A 20700-nucleotide genomic window follows, 5' to 3' on the forward strand; every position below is an offset into this window, starting at 1 on the left:
CCTTGGCTGTCCTGGAACTCACTTTGTAGACCAGGCTGGCCTCGAACTCAGAAATCCGCCTGCCTCTGCCTCCCAAGTGCTGGGATTAAAGGCGTGCACTACCACGCCCGGCTATATTTCTTCTTTAAAGAAATATTTTGACCTGTCTATTTAAGGCTTTGTTAATTTTAAAATTTGTTTGCCTTTTTAAATGAATTATAAATGAATTATTTAAACCATTTTTTGATGGTTTATAGAACTTTATTTTAATTTATAGTGGTAAAACATCAGTCTTTGTGTGGTTTGGTACATGCCTTTAAACACAGCAAAGCCATTGAGACAGGCAATGAGAAGGTAGAGGAAGGTGGTCCACTGTGAGTTGAAGATCAGCCTGGTCTACACAGAGAGAGTTCCAGATTTTAAAAGACCTTCACTCATTTTAAAATGTGGCTCTTTTTTTTTTTTTTTTGAGTTATAAGAGTTTTAAGAACTGCATTCTAGATACAGTTGATATCCTTTGCAAATACATTCTCCTATTCTATTAGTGGTTTTTTTTTTTCATATTAAACTTGTAGTTTTATTCAGGTTTGATTTTTAACAAATGTGTCAGGGAGAGAGCCCACAGGAAAGGGTAAAGCCCATGGGGGCAAGGCCTTCCCAGATGCCTGAGGAGGGATCATGTCCTCTCCCCCACCCTCTTCTCATCACCCCTACAGGGGTTCCAGAAGAGACACAGGCAGGGAAGGGGGCTGGTCCCCAGTCTGTACAGTGGTGCTTGGGGTGAAGGACTATGGAGAACAGGGGACCAGATCGGGGATGAATGGGATAAAGGGCACATAGACCATTTGCCAGAATCCAGCTTTCTGATTCCAAATTGAATTAAAAAGAAAAAAAAAGGAGAGGGGAACCTAAACCACAAACAGTGCCCAACTCCCTCTCCCCCCTATCAGGGCTGCGAGAGAAGAGGCAGGGAGTTTCACCAAGGCCATGGCTCCCTCATTCCTGGCCAAGGGAGCTAGGTGATGGGCAGTGTCTCCCCAACAGTTTGAGGGGGTGAGGAAAACCAAAATAAAATGTCGAATAAATTTGAATAGGAGTCCAGCCAAGGGCCCATCCAGAGCAGAACCTGGCTGGGGGAGGGGCCTCTGTAGGCTCATGGATCACTGCTGCCACCCTGGAAGCCTGTTATTTTGCCATGGCCTTGATTGCAACAGCTGCCTCCTCTGTCATGGCAAACAGCACTGTGATCAGGATTTCTTCTCCACAGTCATACTGCTGCTCAGTCTCCTTGCCAAGGTCTCCCTCAGGCAGATGAAGGTCCTCTTGTACCTCCCCACTGTCCTGGAGCAGGGATAGATACCCATCCTGGATGCCAATCGGCTGGAAGTCATTCCTTTTGATGTTGGGGACATCCATATTATGAGTCGATGGGCAGATATCTTCATATTTCTTCCCAGTAAAAATGTCAATGCCAACCAGATGGACCTTGGCATGGCCATGCTTGCCAGTCTTCAAAGTAGACATCTCGATGATCTTACATGGCTGGCCTTTTAGCACCACAAAACCATTCTTACGTAATGCTGAGCACTGCATTGGGAAAGTGGCTGAGGCCCCTGCATCTCCTGTCTCAAGGTCCAAATCATCTGCCATTTTAAGAAGCTTCGATTCCAACACGTGTGAACGCACTGACTTGACCTGGTCTGGTCACTGCGAGCCCAACTCGTGTTTTTCTTTTTTATGGTGTAAGATCTATATAATAGAGAGGTAGTCTACCACTGAGTTACATTACAGCCCGTCTTTGTACTTTGGTCGATCGAAGGTTTTTGGTTTTTATTTTATTTTATTGAGACTTTTGCTGTGCAGCCCAGGGCAGGTTTTGAATTTTTGATCTCCCTGGTTCAGCCTGCCTGCTCTCTTGATGGTATGTTTTCTGGCACTAACGTCTTGAAGCATCATGAAATCCAGTTACATAGCTTTTCCTTTGTTGCTGATGCCATTTGCTCTTTCCTTCATTCCTTCCCCACCCCTCACCCCTCAGGCTGCCCTCAAAGTTGTGTATCCAAGCATGACCTTGAATACTTTTTTAAAACTTTATTTTTTATTTTTATGTACATTGGTGTTTTCCCTGCCCAAATGTCTGTGTGAGGGTGTCAGATCCTCTGGAACTGGAGTTACAGACAGTTGTGAGCCACCATGTGGTTGCTCGGAATTGAACCCAGTAACTCCTGAGCCATCTCTCCAGTCCCTCTTGAGCAATTTTTTAAAAGTCTTAGAAATGTTATTTGTATGAACGTTTTTCTCGCATGTACAGGTGTATACTCCATGCTTAGTGCCTGTGGAAGCCAGAAGAGGGTGTTTGTTACTCTAGAATTGTGAGCTGCCATATGGATGCTGGGAACCAAACCTGGCCCTATGCAAGAGCAGTTAGCACTCTTTTTTTTTTTAAAGATTTATTTATTTATTATATGTAAGTACACTGTAGCTGACTTCAGACACTCCAGAAGAGGGCATCAGATCTTGTTATGGATGGTTGTGAGCCACCNGCTGGGATTTGAACTCAGGACCTTCGGAAGAGCAGTCGGGTGCTCTTACCTGCTGAGCCATCTCACCAGCCCAGCACTCTTAACTCTTAAAAAGTTCTGAACCTTTTAAAAATGATAATTTTATACATTCTTACAGGGAATTCTCTGGCCTCTTTCTACCCCCTCCCCACTCCTCATATCCACTCTCACCCGTCTCCCCATCCAAAGAGTTTTCTTTCTTTTCCACATGGAGTTCATTCTGTATTGTCCTACTTCTGTTGGGAGTGTGGCCTGCCCCTAAGTGTGGTCAGCTTACCAGGTGTCACAGCATTAAAAAAAAAATAGCTGACACTTTCTATCCTAGCAGCTATCAAATGCAATAGATTCTCAACTAGTGGTAAGATTTTATGTCTACCTCCTCCCTTCTTTTACATGTGAATTGCTTGAAAGTTTTAAAACTTTACATTTGTGAACATGTGCATTGTACTTGGTGTCTGTGGATGCCAAAGCTCTGTACAAGTCATAGCGACATTATTATTATTATTATTATTATTATTATTATTATTATTATTATTATTTGTGTATTTAAGTAGGAGGACAACTTTATGAAATTTGTTCCCTCCTTCTTTATGTGGTTTTCCAGGATTAAACTCAGGTCATTATTAGACTTGCATAGCAAACACCTTTACTCCTTGAGCCATCACATGAGTCTCAGGAAGACTTTTATATGATTAAACCTCATATGATGTGCCAATAAATTCTTAGGTTGAAACTATAGGGATGCTTTTTTGCCTACTTCTTCCTTTATATATCTTTGGCTATTCATGCATGTGCAGATGAGTTCACTCATGCCACGGTGTCTGGAGGTTAGATGTTAACATCAGGTGGCTTCCTCTATAGTGCCCCCTCTTAGTTTTTGAAACAGGATCTCTTGCTAGACATGAAACTCACCAAATTGCTAGACTAGCTAACCAGTGAGCACTTGAGATCTACCTGTCTCTGACTCCTGTTGCTAGGAATACAGATAAGCACCATGCCCAGCTTTTACATGGAAGTTGGGGAATCTGAATTCAGGTCCTGATACTTGTAAAGTTAGTATTTTACTATTGAGCCATTTTTTCACTGTTACTTTTGAACTACTATTATATTTCACACACAGTGGTACAGTACATTCCTGTAATCCTAGCACTCGGGAAAGTGAGGCAGGGGTACTGTGATATCAAGACCAGCCTGGTCTACATCATGTAAGGTGAAATATTCCTTTAAAACTAGAGAAAAACAGTTGGGCATCTTGGAACATACCTTAATTCTAGCACCGTGGAAGCAGAGATAGGGAGATCTAGTTTGTGTCCCTGAGTCACATGGATAGTTCTAGGCTAGTCTGTGCTTAAATAGCAAAATGTTGTCTGAAACCAGTCAACCAACCAACCAGACAACCATACAAACATCCAAAACAAACAACAGAAAGAATCTAAGAAGTTGGCTCAAATTATTTGGACAGATAGATTCCTGATCTTAATAATAAACTATATAGCAGATATAATTGCTTTTTTAGATATATGCAATGTCAATTTTTGGTTAAATGATAGGTTATTATGGATTAAGTCTATTTTCACTGAGTTTTTTTTTTTTAAATTTTAACATAGCCCCTGTAGCCTAAAAGTTGTCATCCTCAGCTTCCTATTGTGCTGAGATTGTAGGAATAATGTCAACATGCCTGGCTTTCAATTGACTTCTTCACTAATATATATGCAACCAATCCCTCGCATAGACCTTATTTCCAAAGAATGTGATATAGTTTTGTAGTGTGTGTATGTATGTATATATATATATATATATATATATATATATATATATATATATATATATATATATATGCAACATAGAGTTATATGAGTGTGAATTACAAGGGGCCCCTTATTAGGAGTAACTGGCTTGGTTTTTTTTTCTTTTTTGTGGGGCTAGAGAGAGACAGAACCCAGGATCTGGCACATTCTAAATAAGTTCTCTGTCACTGAGCTGTGTCCCTTTCTCCTTCCTCCTGACTAACCCCCTAACTGTGCCATTTTAGTTCAATTTACTTGACCTCTGTTTACTTTTAAATCTTTTTGCCTTTTGAAATAATCTCGTGTAGCCCAGGCTGATCTCAAATTTGTCATGTATAATTTTGAACTTCTAATCCTCTGGTCTTCTGCCTCCTGAGTTCTGAGATGTGCATCACTACATTCAGCTTTATGAGGGCTCAGCAAGCATTCTGAATTACATTCCTCGTGTTCTTTCTTTTTTTTTAAGAAATATTTTATTTTTAAGCTCTCTCTCTCTCTCTCTCTCTCTCTCTCTCTCTCTCTCTCTCTGTGTGTGTGTGTGTGTGTGTGTGTGTGTGTGTGAGTGAGTGTATGCAAACACAGGTACAAGAGACCAGTGGCATCAGATTCCCCCTACCTGGAGATACAGGCAGTTGTGAACCGCTGAATGTGGGTCTTAGGAACCAGTTAGATCCTTTATTAGAGCAGTATTCATGCACTCTTATTTTAGCCCCAGCCCAACCTTTCTCTTCAGTCATCTTTTTAATAAAAGAGACTAGGAGCCCAGGCCAGCCCTGAGTTTGGTACTCCAAGGATCCTCTTGTATCAACTGTCAGTAGCTGGAGCACCCACATTTTTTTCTGACAGGATCTCATTATAGTCAGCCCAGGCAGGCGAGTGCTGGGATTGCAAGTATGGGCCATGTTCACCACATGTCACTTAGTTTTTTTTGAGCCTCTTTTTTTTTTGAATTTGTAAGAGAATAATAACAGTTTTACTTATCTCAGGATTCTTGTGATGATTCAATGAAAATGTGTAAGAGTATTTAGAAACACATGGTGTATTTCTAAAATACTCTCAGTAAGTTGTAACTGATAAAATTTGAATATATACTTTATTGTTATGTATTTTTTCAGCTGTTTTCCTTTTCTTTCTCTTGTTTCTTCCTTTCCTTTCCTTTCCTTTCCTTTCCTTTCCTTTCCTTTCCTTTCCTTTCCTTTCCTTTCCTTTCCTTTCCTTTCCTTTCCTTTTCTTTCCTTTTTTTTTTTTTGAGACAGGGTTTCAATGTGTAACCCTGACTGGCCTAGAAATCTATAAACCAACCTGACCTCAAACCTAGAGAGCTTCATCTTCATCTGCCTCATACCTTTAATCCCAGCACCCTGAATGAGGCCAACCAGAACTATGTAATAGAGAAACCCTGTCACAAACAAACAAAAACAACTAAAACTAAGCCTTTCCTTAGCTTATTAAGAAATACTTTTTTCCTGTTATGCTAGAGTTTCTTCTAGTAATTGATATAACTTTGCTTTTATATTCAGCTTTATAATCTACATTAAATTTACTTTTGTACCCGATCTTAGGTAAATCTTTTTTTTTAATTTTTTAAAATTTAATTAATTAATTAATTAAGTATTATTTTCTTTATTTACATTTCAAATGCTATCCCGAAAGTTCCCTATCCCCCCCCCCCCGCTTTAACTCTCCTCCTCCAGTAGATAGCCATTTATCCTGACACAATTTATCCTCCACAAATTTGAAATTCTTACATTGGAGTATATTCTCAAGTCTGCTGATTTCTTAGGTTTTGTTTTTTGTTTGTTTGTTTGTTTTTTGTTTCTTTGGTTTTTGTTTTTGGTTTTTTGAGACAGGGTTTCTCTGTATAGCCCTGGCTGTCCTGGAACTCACTTTTGTAGACCAGGCTGGCCTCAAACTCAGAAATCCTCTTGCCTCTGCCTCCCAAGTGCTGGGATTAAAGGCATGCGCCACCACCGCCCAGCGATTTCTTAGGTTTTTAAAAACATATCTATTTCTGTGCTGAAACCATATTGTTTAGGTAATTATAGTTATATTATATGCTAATATTTGATAAAGAAAAATTTTCATTGTCTTATTTCAAGATTTTAGGGGTGAGAGAATTTTGGTGCTGCCTTACTGTAGCCCAAGGTGACCAGGAACTCATGGCAGTTTCAGGTGTTAGCATGCCAGGAATGAGCTAGCATGACCCCTGCTTTAAGATAGTTTTAGTTTTCCTTGTGTGCCCTGTGAGAATCAACCAGTTTGTTTGGGGTTTTGATTGGTTTCACACTGACTTTTTGATAAACTGGTGGCAAGAAAGGTGGTATTAGCAAGTGTGGTGGTGCATTCCTATAATCCTGGCACTTGGGGAGGCTGAGACAGGAAGGTTGCTGTGAGTTCAAAGACAGACTGGGTTGAATAACAAGACCCCGTGTCGCAAAATAGAAAAATAATAATGAAGACGTTGAGTTGGGTGGGGTGGTACGTACCCATAATCCTAGCACTTGGAGAAGGTGCCAGGAGGTTCAGGAATTCGAGGTTATCCTTGGCTCTATAATGAACCTGGGTTGCATGAGATTCTTGTCTCAAAAATCCAAAACAAAACAAGATATCAGTAGTGGGTCTTTCCACTGAGCAATGTTGGTGTTAGTTATGTGTTTCAGTAGAATTTCAGTTTTCTTTATATAAGTGCTGCATATTTCTTTTTAAGCTTGTTCTTCATAAAACATTGTTTTCAAGATTTATTTTTATTCATGTGTCTATGTGCATTTCTATGTGGGTATTTACCATACAGGGAACCTCAGAGGTCAGAAGAAGGTGTGACATCCCCTGTAGTTGGTGTTAACCAGCAGTTGAGAGCCACCTGGCATGGTTGTTGGAAACTGAACTTTGATTCTCTGGAAGAGCAGCAAGGGCTTTTAACCATGGAGCCATCTCTCTAACCCCTTGAGTGTATTCTTAAATGAGTATTTTATAGCTTTGTTGCTCTTGTGAGCATGACAGGTATTTTTTTGTTTGTCTGTGAGGAGGTAGGATTGAGATTGGGTTTCATGATGTAGCTTAAACAGTACTTGAACTCATTGTCATCTTGTCTCACTCAGTCTTCTGAATGTTGAGATTACAGGTATGCACCACCATACCCAGCTCCAGCTAGTTGTTTTTAAATTATGTTTTCTTTTAAAGTTATTTTTATGTGTGTGAGTATTTCATGTGCATATACATCTGTGCACCATGTGTTTGCTTGGTAGCAGCACAGGACTGAAGAGGTCATTAGATTCCCTGGAACTGGGTTTACAGATAGTTGTAAACTACTATGTGAGTGAGCCATCTCTCCAGCCCTTTAAATTATATTTTTTAATGATCGTTGCTGATGTATATGTCAGAGTATTAATTTTGACCTTGGCATTTCTATTGAGTTCATTGTTTCCTCTTATTTTTTAGTAGATCAGCTGGCTCTTCTAAATAATCATGCAGTCTAGTCTATACTTTTTTGCTTTTATCTCCTTGGGTTTTTTTTTCTGTCTGTACCTTCTAAACATTGAGATTAAAGTTGTAGGCTCTGTGCCTGGTTTATGAGATGCTATGGTTCAAACCTAGGGCTTTCTGTCTGCTAAGCAAGCACTCCATCAGTTGAGCTGCAGCCCCAGACCTGGCTTATTCTTGGATTGTTAATCATTATTTATATGGAAGATGGCTTAACCTCATTTGTAAGTTAAATGTTAACTGAAAACATACTGAGGGCTGAAGCTGTAACTTGGTGAGTATTTGCTTATGCGCAAGGTTCTGGGTTTGATCCTCTGTATTTCATAAAAAGAAAACTAACTAAGACTCTTTAAAATCACATTGGAGTGTTAAAAATAAAAATATTTGATAAGACTTTTTGTTGTCAGGAGTATAAGGCAAAAGATACATATTGTATGTGGAAATTTAAATTCGTATAATGGTCATGAGAAGCAGTTTTGCAATATTGTATAAAGATTATATACATTCATTTTTATATATTAGTATATTTCAGTGAAAGTTAAAAATGTATATACATATATGTATGCCTGCTACAAATATATATATATGTATATATATATGTGTGTGTGTGTGTCTATATATATGCAAATGTAATGAAATATACAGCAAAAAATTTTGAATGCTACAGAGTAAGAGCTGTTTATGTGCTGAAAAAAACCCCTAAGTCATGACTATAAAAAAAGAACAATCCCAGCATTCATAGTTCAAAGACAGCCTGGTGTACATAGACATATATGTCTCAAAACTCCAAAGCAAGAAAATCAGAAAAAAGCTTAGTGATTTGGGCATGGTGTTATTCACCTGTAGTCCTAGCTCTTGGGAGAGTAGGGCAAAAGGATGGCTTGAATTCAGAATTTTCTGCCAGCTTGGGTAATGTAGTGAGGCTTTGTCCCAAAATAAAAACAAAACACCCCAAGTTTAGTGTAAGCTGGACCAGATAGTACAGGCCCATAATCCCAGCTAGTCAGGAGGCTGAGATGGGAGGATTGCAAATTTAATGTATACAATGGACTATGGACTCAATTCAAGCTATCCTAGGCAACTTAGTGAGAGCCAGAACTCAGTGGTAGAATACTTGTCTAACATGTGGAAGGTCTAGGCTCTAGTAATCTAAAAAAAAAATTATTGTATACTATACTTTTGGGGGTTGCAAAGATAAGCATATTTTCGAAAGAGACTTGAAGGTGCTTTCAGTGGTAGGGCATGTGCCTAGCTTGTGTCCATGATTTGAGGCCCTAGAATACATGCCCAGCATTGAAAAACAAATGAAGAAATATGGTATCAAGCATTGTGGCACATGCCTGTAAAGCCAGCACTTCTTAAGAGGTTGAGATAGGAGGATTGCTGAGTTTAAAGTCAGACTGCATTACATAGTAATTACCAGGCTAGCCAGGGCTACATAGCAATACACTTTTAGAAATAAAAACAAACAAAACCCCCAAACCTAACAGATAGTTCACACATGATAAAAGCAAAATCTAATAGAATGGAAAATGTGGCAAATAATACTACTAATTATATTATATTACAAGTTTGAGAACAAGGACTGAGTTTTGTTCTTTTATTCTTAGATGTTGACTGTGCATTGGTACTTGGTGGTTATTGTTATGAAAATATATGTATGAGAAAGACAAAATTGTAGGTCAGTGAGCAATTTCATTAATCAGGATATTTTTTAAAAAGAAAAAAAATGTGTTAGGTGAGTGAGTGAAGCAAATAGATATTATCTTTGTCATTCAAGGGCTCCAGCTTCCATATAAAGGTTTAGGCCAGTGGTTCTCAACCAGTGCTTTACAACCTTTTCAGGCCTTCTAAGATCACCAGAAAACACAGACATAATATTGTTAATGGACAATTTTTACTGTTTAAATATGCCTTCTTTCAGTTACTATCAAGGTTAAAGAAATCCTTTGACCCATTGGTTGATAAAGTACTACTTTTTATCTTGTTTTGAGGTGAGAGTCATATTAAATTTATTACTTAACTCCAGGGCTTAAGTAATCTTTATGTCTTAGTCTCCTATTTGGGATTACTGGTGTGCAACAATGTACCAGATCCAGGTTGGATTTTTTTCCCATGGATAGACCTAAGGTAAAATACCAGGGGAAAGTTGTTTTGAACTTTTAAATCAAGCACTTTAAACTTATATAATAAATGTGTTGAGGGAATAGAAGTGGGATACAAATTTGTGAGTCTCTGCCTATAATTTGGGTCTCTATAGAAGTGTTTTGTAGTTATATATATATATATATATATATATATATATATATATATATATATATATATATATATATATACTTAGATTACTATGCTACCATTTTACACAAAATGGTTACGCTATACTATATAGCTGTGAACTTAATAGGTGATTCCAGGCCTGAGAAAACTCCAGATTTGAAGTCTGTTTTTTTGTAAACTTTTTTGCTGTGCCACATTTCTATTTTGTTGAATATAGAAGAGATAGCTTGTTCACTGCAGCATACCTTTTCAGCAATGCCAATATGGTTTATTACTGGAAAATCTTTTACAAATACATTGTTTCTGCCTTCCTGAACTGAGTCTCCTTGAGAAACTATTCAATGTTTCGTCAGTATTGTTGAATAGTACTTTATTTTTATTAACAAATTTTACATTTATTTGCTTATTTATTTGTATATGGAACTAGATATGCATTTATCATGAAGTCATCAGTTAGTCCCTTTCTTCCCTAGTCTCTCAGGATTAAGCTCAGGTTGTCAGACTTGGCAGCAGGCACCTTTACTGAAAAGCCACCTCAATGGCCTTGAATGGTGCTTTAATGCAATGCTGCCCTAGGGGATATTAAGAAGTGGAAAATAAAAGCTTTTATCTATTGATTATTGTATTGTGCCAGGCACTGTGTTAAGTACTTTATATGCATTTTAATACTAGTCCTGTGAGAGTCACAAATGAAATTAAAAAAATGTGTGTGGTTAAGTTATTGCCTGGAAGGGACTTGATTCCATGAGGAAAACAAGTGAAAAGGAGGAAAAGGAGCTGCTATTGGATCCATGAGGAAGAGATCAGAACAAGGATGTTTAGTGATGTTCTTGGCCTGGTTTTAAAAGACTTATCATTATCAGGAGGAGGAGGAGCATTTTGTGCCATTAGGACCAAATCCAGCATCTTCTGTATGTTAGGCAAATGCACCACCACAGAGCTATACCCTTGTCCTAGAATTCATTTTTCTTATTATTTGTCCTTAACTTATAGTTATTACTCTTGTTATTGTTGGGCCTTTTCCCTCTTGGTGGTTCTCAACCCTCCTAATGCTGTGATCCTTTAATACAGTTCCTCATGTTGTGGTGACCCTCAACCTTAAAATTATTTTGTTGCTAATTTGTAACTATAACTTTGCTAATCTTATGAATCTTAATGTAAATATATGATAAGCAGGTTATCTGATATGTGACCCCTGTGAAAGGGTTGTTCGACTCTCTCAAATGGGTCTTGACCCATAGGCTGACAACCACTGTTTTAAAACAAAAACTTTTTAGAATAAAGGGATATTTTATTATAGACAGAAATAGAAGGAAAACCCCACAAAGATGGGAGTGAGAGGGCAGTATAGTTTTTAAAAACATATTTGATATTATAATGGTTTTTAGTTTAGTAAAAAAAATTGTTAAGATTTCTTGTTTGTTTGTTTTGAGACATGACTCCTAGGCTGACCTTGAAAGTCTGATCTTTCTGCTTCTACCTACCAAGTGTTGGGATTACAGGTGTGTATCACTACACTAAGCTCTAAATGTGTGAGCCAACAACCTTCCCTCCCTCTCTCCCTCTCCCCTTCCCTCCTCCTTTCTCCCTCCTTTCCTCTCACATCCTATTACTGATTCATTTCTCTGTCTCTCCTTATTTTGTTTTGAGATAGGATTTTGTTAAGTTTCTGAGTGGACTTGAACCTACTCTGGTGGCCTTTGGATTTGTGCTCTTCATTCTTGAGCCTACCAAGTGACTGCTATTACAAGCCTGTATCCTGGGCCAGATCTGCTTTTGTTTTTTGAGACGTGGTATTTTATGTATCCCAGGTTGGCCTTGAATTTGAGATCTTCCTGCCTTAACCAGGTTAAAAATTTAAAACTATTTTATGTGTATGAGTGTTTTTACCAGCATGTATGACACAGCATGTGTGACACTTGTGTATCTGGTGCCAGTGGAGGCCAGAAGGGAGCATTGGTCTTCTGGAAAAGCAGCCAGTTCTCTAAACCACTGAGCCGTCTCTCGAGCTCAGTCTTTTTAACGTACTAAACATTTATTTATCTGTGTATTTATTTATTGTTTTTATTTATGTATTTATTTATTGTGCACATGTGTACTTGGGCCATAGCACTCATGCAGAGGTCAGAAGAGTTGCAGGAGTTGATTCTACTTCCTTTATGTAAGTCCTAGGGATTTAATTCAGGTTTGTCAAACAAGCCATTTTGTTGGTCTACCATGTCTGCTTTTATATGTACTGTGTATCAAACCCAGGGCTTCCGCAGTTTTACAGACAAGTTTTGGTGTCATGGGGTAATTCTGTTTAACTTTTTGGAGAACAACCATGCAATGTTCCATGTTTAGCTACACCATTTTACATTTCTACCAGCAATGAATGAGGGATCTGTTTTTTCCACATCTTTGTTAATGCCAGTTACAGTATTTTTTTTCAATTTTTATAAGGTATTTACTTCATTTACATTTCAAATGCTATCCCCAAAGTCCCCTATACCCTCCCCCCGTGCTCCCCTACCCACCCTCCCCCTTCTTGGCCCTGATGTTCCCCTGTACTGGGACATATAAAGTTTGCAAGACCAAGGGGCCTCTCTTCCCAGTGATGGCCGACTAGGCCATCTTCTGCTACATATGCAGCTAGAGACACATGCTCTGGGGGTACTGGTTAGTTCATATTGTTGTTCCACCTATAGGGTTGCAGCCCCCTTCAGCTCCTTGGGTACTTTCTCTAGCCCCTCCATTGGGGACCCTGTGTTCCATCCAATAGCTGACTGTGAGCATCCACTTCTGTGTTTGCCAGGCACTGGCATAGCTTATTGTAGTAGCCATCCTCTTAGGTACGATGTAGTGCTTCATTTTAGTTTGATTTGTATTTCCCAAATGAGTATTATTGTGTTTATTGGCAATATTCTCTTTTTTTTATTTTTTTTTAAAGATTTATTTATTTATTATATGTAAGTACACTGTAGCTGTCTTCAGACACTCCAGAAGAGGGAGTCAGATCTTGTTAAAGATGGTTGTGAGCCACCATGTGGTTGCTGGGATTTGAACTCTACACCTTTAGGAAGAGCAGTCGGGTGCTCTTACCTGCTGAGCCATCTCACCAGCCCCGGCAATATTCTCTTATCTGCACAGGACCTAAGTTCCTAGTACATGGCTAAAACCATAGTACTGAATCCTATAAAAGTGTAAGTTTTCCTATTCCTATACATAGGATAAAGTTTAAGTGGTAAGGTAGACCAATAATTAGACAGAACAATTATAACAAAATGCTTTATTTCAACTGTACCATTATACTTAAAGCTGACTGCTGCTGGTAAGATGGATCAATGGAAAGAACTGCTTGCTATACAAGCCTGGTGGCCTGAGTTTGATCCCCAGAATCTATGTAAAATTGGAAGTAAAGAACGCCACAAAACTCACTAAACTTTTATTTGTAAGAGAAAATGCCTGAATTATTGAAGACCTAAGTTGTGATTTGAATTCCGTGACAGTTTTATGAGGGTGAAATATTACCACTACTTTTTTGTTTGTTCATATGTTTGTTTTGAGATAGGGTCTATGTAGCTCAGCGTACCCATAACTTCACAGTCTCTCTATCCCAGCTTCTCAGGCACTGAGATTATAGATGAACACCTTCATATCTTCATATAGTTATTACTATAAAAATATGCTTATGGTGGTTCAAATGAGACATCCCTTATAAGTCTTAGACATTTGAATACTTGGACCAGTTGGTGACTATTTGGGGACAATTAGGAGGCCTTGCTGGAGGAAGTATGCCATTGGGGGCGGGCTTGGAGGGTTCGGGAGCCTTGCACTATTTCGAGTTTGTTCTCTAAGCTTCCTGTTTGAGATGTAAGCCCTCAGCTGCTGCTCCAGCCAACATGCCTGCTACTTGCTGCCATGCTGCCTCGCCTTGATGGAATCTTATGCCTCTGGAACAGTAAGCTCAAAATAAATGCTTTCTTTTTAAAAGTTGCCTTGGTTGTGATCTTTTGTAATAGCAATAGAAAAGAAACAAAGGCAGAGTTGGTGCCAGGGACTGCACTATTGCTGTGATAGACCTGACCATGTAATTTTTTGTTTGTTTGTTTGTTTGTTTTTGAGGAATGTGGAAGACTTTGGACCTTTGGACTAGAAAATTGGTTGAATGCTATAAGCAGAGCTTAATGCTCAATCCTAGTAGGACCTTGGAAGCCAGTAGTGCTGAGAGCTCTGCTGATTTCAGAGGCCCAGCTCAAAAAGTTTCAAAGGGGAAAAATAATAGGAACTGGGATAGAGATCATTCTTGTATCTCTTGCAGAGAGCTGGGTTCAGTTCCCAGCACCCACATGGCAGCTTACAGCTTTCTATAACTCCAGTTAAAGGGGATCCACAACCCTCTTCTGGTCTTTGTAGTCTCTAGGCGCATATGTAGTATGCATACATATATGCAGGCAAAACATTCATATACATAAAATAAAAATCAACAAATATTAAAAAACATAGTGGACTAATTTCTTTGATGGAAGACATTTCAAGTTAACCTGTTGTGGTTATTAGTAATCGCTGTTATGGAGGCCTATAGTGAAAGAGAGCAATTGGAGCAGAAATAAACACAAAATGTACACTTTGCAGAGAACACCACAGCCAAGGCTTATGCTGGAAGAGCTAGGGTGATTAAGGCAAGGCCTGATTTGCATTGGGGAATAGGGAGTGGAGCTAAGCTTCTACCTTGTATGAAGAAAAGGCCTAAGGAATTTTCTGTTCTTTTTTTTTTTTTTTTTTTTTTTTTTTTGGTTTTTCAAGACAGGCTTTCTCTGTATAGCCCTGGCTGTCCTGGAACTCACTTTGTAGACCAGGCTGGCCTTGAACTCAGAAATCTGCCTGTCTCTGCCTCTCCCCCTCCCCCCAAGTGCTGGAATTAAAGGCGTGCGCCACCACACCTGGCAGAATTTTCTGTTCTTGAAAATGAACAAGTCAAAGCAGCTAGGAATATGATTGAAGGGCACGAGAATTCACCCCAAGTGACTTCTGGCTTCAGGTTCATGAAGGATGCAGGAGTGAAGGGGTTGTGGAATCTTATGTAATCTTTCCTTCCTGTGTCCTAAGGATGTGCATGAGGCTAAAACAAAAAAGTAGATGGAGAGATGGCTTATCACTTAAGAGTACTTGCTGCTCTTGTAGAGAGCCGGGTTTGGAAAGCCACTGAGACCAGGCATGTGGCAGGGGTGTCCCTGAACAGGCATGTGAAGCTGTGAGTGTGAAGTCTGGGATTGCCTTGGAGACCCTAGGATGTTGGAGATGCCAGAATCTGAGATATCTGCTAAGAAGAGTTGCATGCTTTATGCAGGGAATCTAAGATGCCTGAGAGAGGTGGGGGAGGTGTGCTGCAGTTAGTAAAGCTAGAAGGTAGGGTCATCTAAGCCCTTTGACATAGAGTTATAGGATTTGGAATTTGCCCTGCTGGGCTTGGGTTTGCTTTAGTCCAATATTTTTTTAAATATACTTTCTTTGCTCCCTTTCAGAATGGTAATGTATATTCTGTACCATTGTATGTTGGAAGTGTGTAATTTGCTTTTTGATTTTACAAGGGTTACAATTAAGAGATTGCCTTTAGTCTCAGAAAAAACTTCAGACTTTAAAACTGAGCTGAGACTGTGAAAGACTATAGGGACTTTTGAAATAGGACTAAATACATTTGCTCCACAAAACTGTGGAGTCCAGGGAGTAGGATGTGGTGGTTTGATTGAGTTGTCCTCCATAAGTCTTGAGCATTTGAATACTTGATCCCCAATTGGTGGCTATTTGGAGGAGGATTAAGAGCTGAGACTTTGGAGGAAGTATGCCACTGGAATGGACTTTGAGGGTTCAAAAGACTCCTCCATATCTAGTTTGTTTTCTCTGCTTCCTGTTTGAGATGTGATCTCAAAGTCTGCTGCCTCCTGCTACACTGCCCCACCATAACAGATTCTTATCTTTGGAACCCAAAGAAACCCATTCTACATAAGTTGTCTTGGTCGTGGTACTTTATCACAGCAGTAGAAAAGTATGACAGTACTATAATAAATTTATACAAATGGAGTACTTTTGCTTCCTTGAATTTTTTTCTTTTAACTTTTATTACATTATTTACATGTGTGTGCACTAGCACATACTATGGAGGCCAGAGGACAACTTTGGGACTCAGTTCTCTCCTTCTACCATGTGGGTCCTGGGGATTGAACTCAGATTGTTAGGCTTGGTGGCAAGTACCTTTACCACACACCCATCTCACGCATGCCCTTGTTTGTATGTGGTATTTTAAAATTATTTTATTAGATATTTTCTTCATTTACATTTCAAATGTGATCCCGAATGTCCCCTATACCCTCCCCCCGCCCTGCACCCCTGCCNACTCACTCCTACTTCTTGGCCCTGGCGTTCCCCTCTATGGGGTATATAAAGTTTGAAAGACCAAGGGGCCTCTCTTGCCAATGATGGCTGAATATGCCATCTTCTTTTTTTTTTTCTTTGTTTTTTGTTTATATGCCATCTTCTGCTACATATACAGCTAGAGACACGAGCTCTAGGGGTACTGGTTAGTTCATATTGTTGTTCCACCTACAGGGTTGCAGCCCCCTTCAGCTCCTTGGGTACTTTCTCTAGATCCTCCATTGGGGACCCTGTGTTCCATCCAATAGCTGACTGTGAGAATCCACTTCTGTGTTTGCCAGGCATTGGCATAGCCTCACAAGAGACAGCTATATCAGGGTCCCTTCAGCAGAATCTTTCTGGCATGTGCAATAGTGTCTGGGTTTGGTGGCTGATGATGGGATGGATCCCCGGGTGGGGTAGTCTCTGGATTGTTTTCTAAGGTATCATCCCGTAGCTGACGCCGTAGCTGATGCTAGGCTTGCAGTCCTCCTGCCTTAGCCTTCCAGTGACTGGGATTTAGGTGTGTGCTACCATGTCTGCCTTTATTCCCAGCCTTTTCTATTACTTTTGCACTATAGGTTCCTGAATGTGATTGAAACTGTGAAAGTCAAACTACAGAGAAGAGACTTTGCTGCATGTTCTTTAGAAAATAGTCAAACCCTTTACCCATTTTGAGGGCGTAGAGTGCTGATGACTGACTGCAGGGTCTTGAACATGTTAAACTGTGTATTTTAAAAATCAGTTTGCCTTTTCATGTATTATTTGTCTGCCTTTTTTTATGGTAAAACAGGGTCTCACCAAATAGCTCTGACTGGCCTAGAGCGCTCTATGTAGACCAGGCTGGTCTTAAACTCGCAGAGATCTGTTGCATCTTATTTGCATATATTTCCTTCTACTTTATGGGTTGTCCTCACTTCTTTAGTGATATTCTTTGAGGTACAAAAGTGTAACATTTTTATGAGATAGTTTCTTCCCCCTCTCTCTCTTACTGACGTGTAGACATGCCCTGTTGCTTTTTTTGTTTTGTTTTGTTTTTGTTTTTTTGTTTGAACCAATGTTATTTTTTATTAGATATTTTCTTTATTTACATTTCAAATGCTATCCCAAAAGTTCCCTATACCCTCCCCCTACCCCTGCTCCCCTACCCACCCACTCCCACTTCTTGGCCCTGGCATTCTCCTGTGCTGGGTCATATAAATTTTGCAAGACCTTAAAAATCCTGTGTACGGGTATTTTATCTGCATGTCTGTCTGTACAATGTACATGCCTGGTGTCTGAGGAGGTCAAAGAGGGAACTAGATTCCCAGGACTTGGGGTTTCAGACTCCAGTGAGCTGCCATGTGGATGCTGGGAGTTGAGCCTGTGTTCTCTGGAATAGTAGCCAGTGCTTTTAACCAGTGAGCCATCTCCAGCCCCCTGGTTTCTTTTTCAAGATACATTCCTACTGTGTAACTCAGACTGGTCTTTATTTAGTTTTGGCAGATTGTCAACTCATGGTTGGCCTGCTGGAGTCTCCTGTCAGTTTTTTCTTCAGTTGACACTATGTTTGGTTGTTACAGCTGGGAAAGTTTGCCTGGCCCAGGATAACCAAGATTTATTCTGATGTTTTCTTCTAAGAGCTTTATAGTTTTAGTTCTTATCTTAGGTCTGTGGTCTACTCTGAAATAATTTCTGTATGTGATATGGGATGGGGATCCAATTTAACTCTTACACATATCGATTTGAGTTATCCAGTACCTTTAGCTGAAAATACAGTTTACTCATTAAATAGTCTTAGTTTCTTTGTTGAAAATCACCTGATAAGAAATACTAAGGCTTACTTTTAGCCTTTCATTAATTTTTCTCATTGATTTGTTTCCATTGTTATTCTGTTACTAATTTCTAATTTAATTATTTAATTATTTTCCTTCCTTCTTTTCTTCTTCCCTCTGCTCATATAGCCCAGGCTATTAGTCTTCAACCCTCTATGTAGAGAAATAACCTTGAATACCTTATCTTGTTTCTATGTCTCAAGACTTGAGACTGTAGGCCTGCATCCCCCTGCCCAGATAATGTGGTACTGGGGCTGAAACTCAGGGCTTCCTTCATGCAAGCTAAGCACACTACCAACTGAGCTACATCCCCTAATTGAATTGTTTTGTTGTAGAAGAAAACATTTGATTGATGCCTGTTTTTTTTTTTACTTTTTATTATTATTATTATTTTCTTTATTTACATTTCAAATGCTATCCCGAAAGTTCCCTATACCCCCCCCCGCCCCTGCTCCCTACCCACCCACTCCCACTACTTGGCCCAGGCCTTCCCTTGTGCTGGGTCATATAAAGTTTGCAAGACCAAGGGGCCTCTATTTCCAATGATGGCCGATTAGGCCATCTTCTGCTACATATGCAGCTAGAGACACAAGCTCAGGGGGTACTGGTTAGTTCATATTGCTGTTCCACCTACAGGGTAGCAGCACCCTTCAGCTCCTTGGGTACTTTCTCTAGCTGCTCCATTGGGGACCCTGTGTTCCATCCAATAACTGACTGTGAGCATCCACTTCTGTGTTTGCCAGGCACTGGCATAGCCTCACAAGAGTTCACAATATCAGGGTCCTTTAAGCAGAATCTTGCTGGCATGAGCATTAGTATCTAGGTTTGATTTCTGATGACTGGATGGATTCCTGAATAGGGTAGTCTCTGGATAGTCCAGATTGATGCCTGTTTTATTGCATAGCATGTGATGTATTCAAGAGATGCCTATCTGTGCTTGAAACAAATTCATATTTGCTCTCCTTAAAGAGTATGTTTTACAGATGTCAGCTAGGTAAGGTTGTTTGATACTGTTGTCCAAATATTGTTATCGAAGTATCTGGTCCTCTCTTCAGTTTGTTAGGTTTTATATCATGTATTTGGGGGCATGTGGTTGTTAAATATATGTGTGTATAGGCTTATAATTGTTTCCTTGTAAAATATCACTTTATCTATATTATTTGATATCAGCAAATTGGGCTTTTAACAATATATCAGAGCATGAATAAGATTTTAGGGTTTGGTGGGTCAGATAGATGCCCAAATGGTTGACAACTAGCTGCTTTTACAGAGGACCTGGTTCAGCCACATGGCAACTTATAATCATCTATAACTGCAGTTCCAGAGGATCTGATGCTTCTTCTGGCCTTTGGCACAAAGCATGCACATTGTATACATGGAGACAAAACAATTATACACATAAAGTAATTTTTTTTAAAAAAATCATGATTTCAGAGTTTTGGGGCTGGAGAGCTAGCTCAGTGTTAAGAGCACTTGTTTTTTTAGAGGACCTGGATTTAGTTCCTAGCACCCACATGGTACTCACAACCATTCACAACTTTGCTTACAGGGTATCTGGTGCTATCTTCTGACCTCTACTGGCACCAGGCAAAATACTCATATAATTTAAAAAGTCAAATGTTTTTAGAGTACTAAAAAGATTTCTGAAGGCTGTGCTGAGGATTGAATTCAGGGCCTCTCACATGCTAGGCCATTGCTCTATTTCAGAATTACAAGCCAGCCCTTTTCAACTTTATTTTAGGACAGGGTCTTGCTGTACTGTCCTGATTGGTCTTATAGGATTTTATTTATTTATTTATTTATTTATTTATTTATTTATTTATTTATTTATTTATTTATTTATTTGAGACAGGGTTTCTCTGTATAGTCCTGGGGTCTTGCTGTACTGTCCTGGTTGGTCTTACAGGATTTTATTTATTTATTTATTTATTTATTTATTTATTTGAGACAGGGTTTCTCTGTATAGTCCTGGCTGTCCTGGAACTCAGTTTGTCGACCCAGGCTGGCCTTGAACTCAGAAATCCTCTTGTCTCTGCCTCCCAAGAGCTGCGATTAAAGGTGTGGGCCACCACCACCCAGCCTGGTCTTACAGTTTTGATCCTTTTGCTTCAGCCTCTGGGTAGCTAGGATTACAAGAAATGGACCAGAGATTTCATTTAGAATGGTTGAAAAAAAAAAAGCAGGGTCCTGTCTGTATCCCAGGCTGATCTTGCATTCAGGGTTATTTAGCAGCATCTTTCTATACATGGGCATGTTGGCATGTGCCACCATGCCCAGCAAAATTTGAGGGTTCTCTCTTTTTATTTGCTTGATTTTATAGTCTCATGTAGCTGAAGGTGGCTTGAACTTTTTATTCCTGCTGCCTTCACCTCAGAGTGCTGGCTCTACCACATTTTCCCCCTTTGAGACAGG

At 39.4% G+C, this 20700-nt stretch overlaps 2 protein-coding genes across 7 annotated transcripts in view; one reads left to right on the forward strand and one right to left on the reverse strand.

Moving 5' to 3' along the window:
• Wnk3 (WNK lysine deficient protein kinase 3) overlaps positions 1–20700 on the forward strand; it is a 133512-nt gene that overhangs the window by 6442 nt on the left and 106370 nt on the right. The window lies entirely within an intron of this gene.
• LOC110313934 (eukaryotic translation initiation factor 5A-1-like) lies at positions 1151–1674 on the reverse strand. Its single transcript, XM_021188400.1, has one exon. It carries the CDS (start codon positions 1627–1629, stop codon positions 1165–1167), a length of 465 nt encoding a protein of 154 aa, XP_021044059.1. The 5' UTR covers positions 1630–1674; the 3' UTR covers positions 1151–1164.

The sequence above is a fragment of the Mus pahari genome, chromosome X (assembly GCF_900095145.1).
Source record: "Mus pahari chromosome X, PAHARI_EIJ_v1.1, whole genome shotgun sequence".
In the NCBI taxonomy this organism is placed as follows: Eukaryota; Metazoa; Chordata; class Mammalia; order Rodentia; family Muridae; genus Mus; species Mus pahari.

Bases quoted from the DNA above. Each gene is read 5' to 3' on its own strand.
- LOC110313934 (XM_021188400.1), bottom strand. From the start codon at position 1,629: ATGGCAGATGATTTGGACCTTGAGACAGGAGATGCAGGGGCCTCAGCC.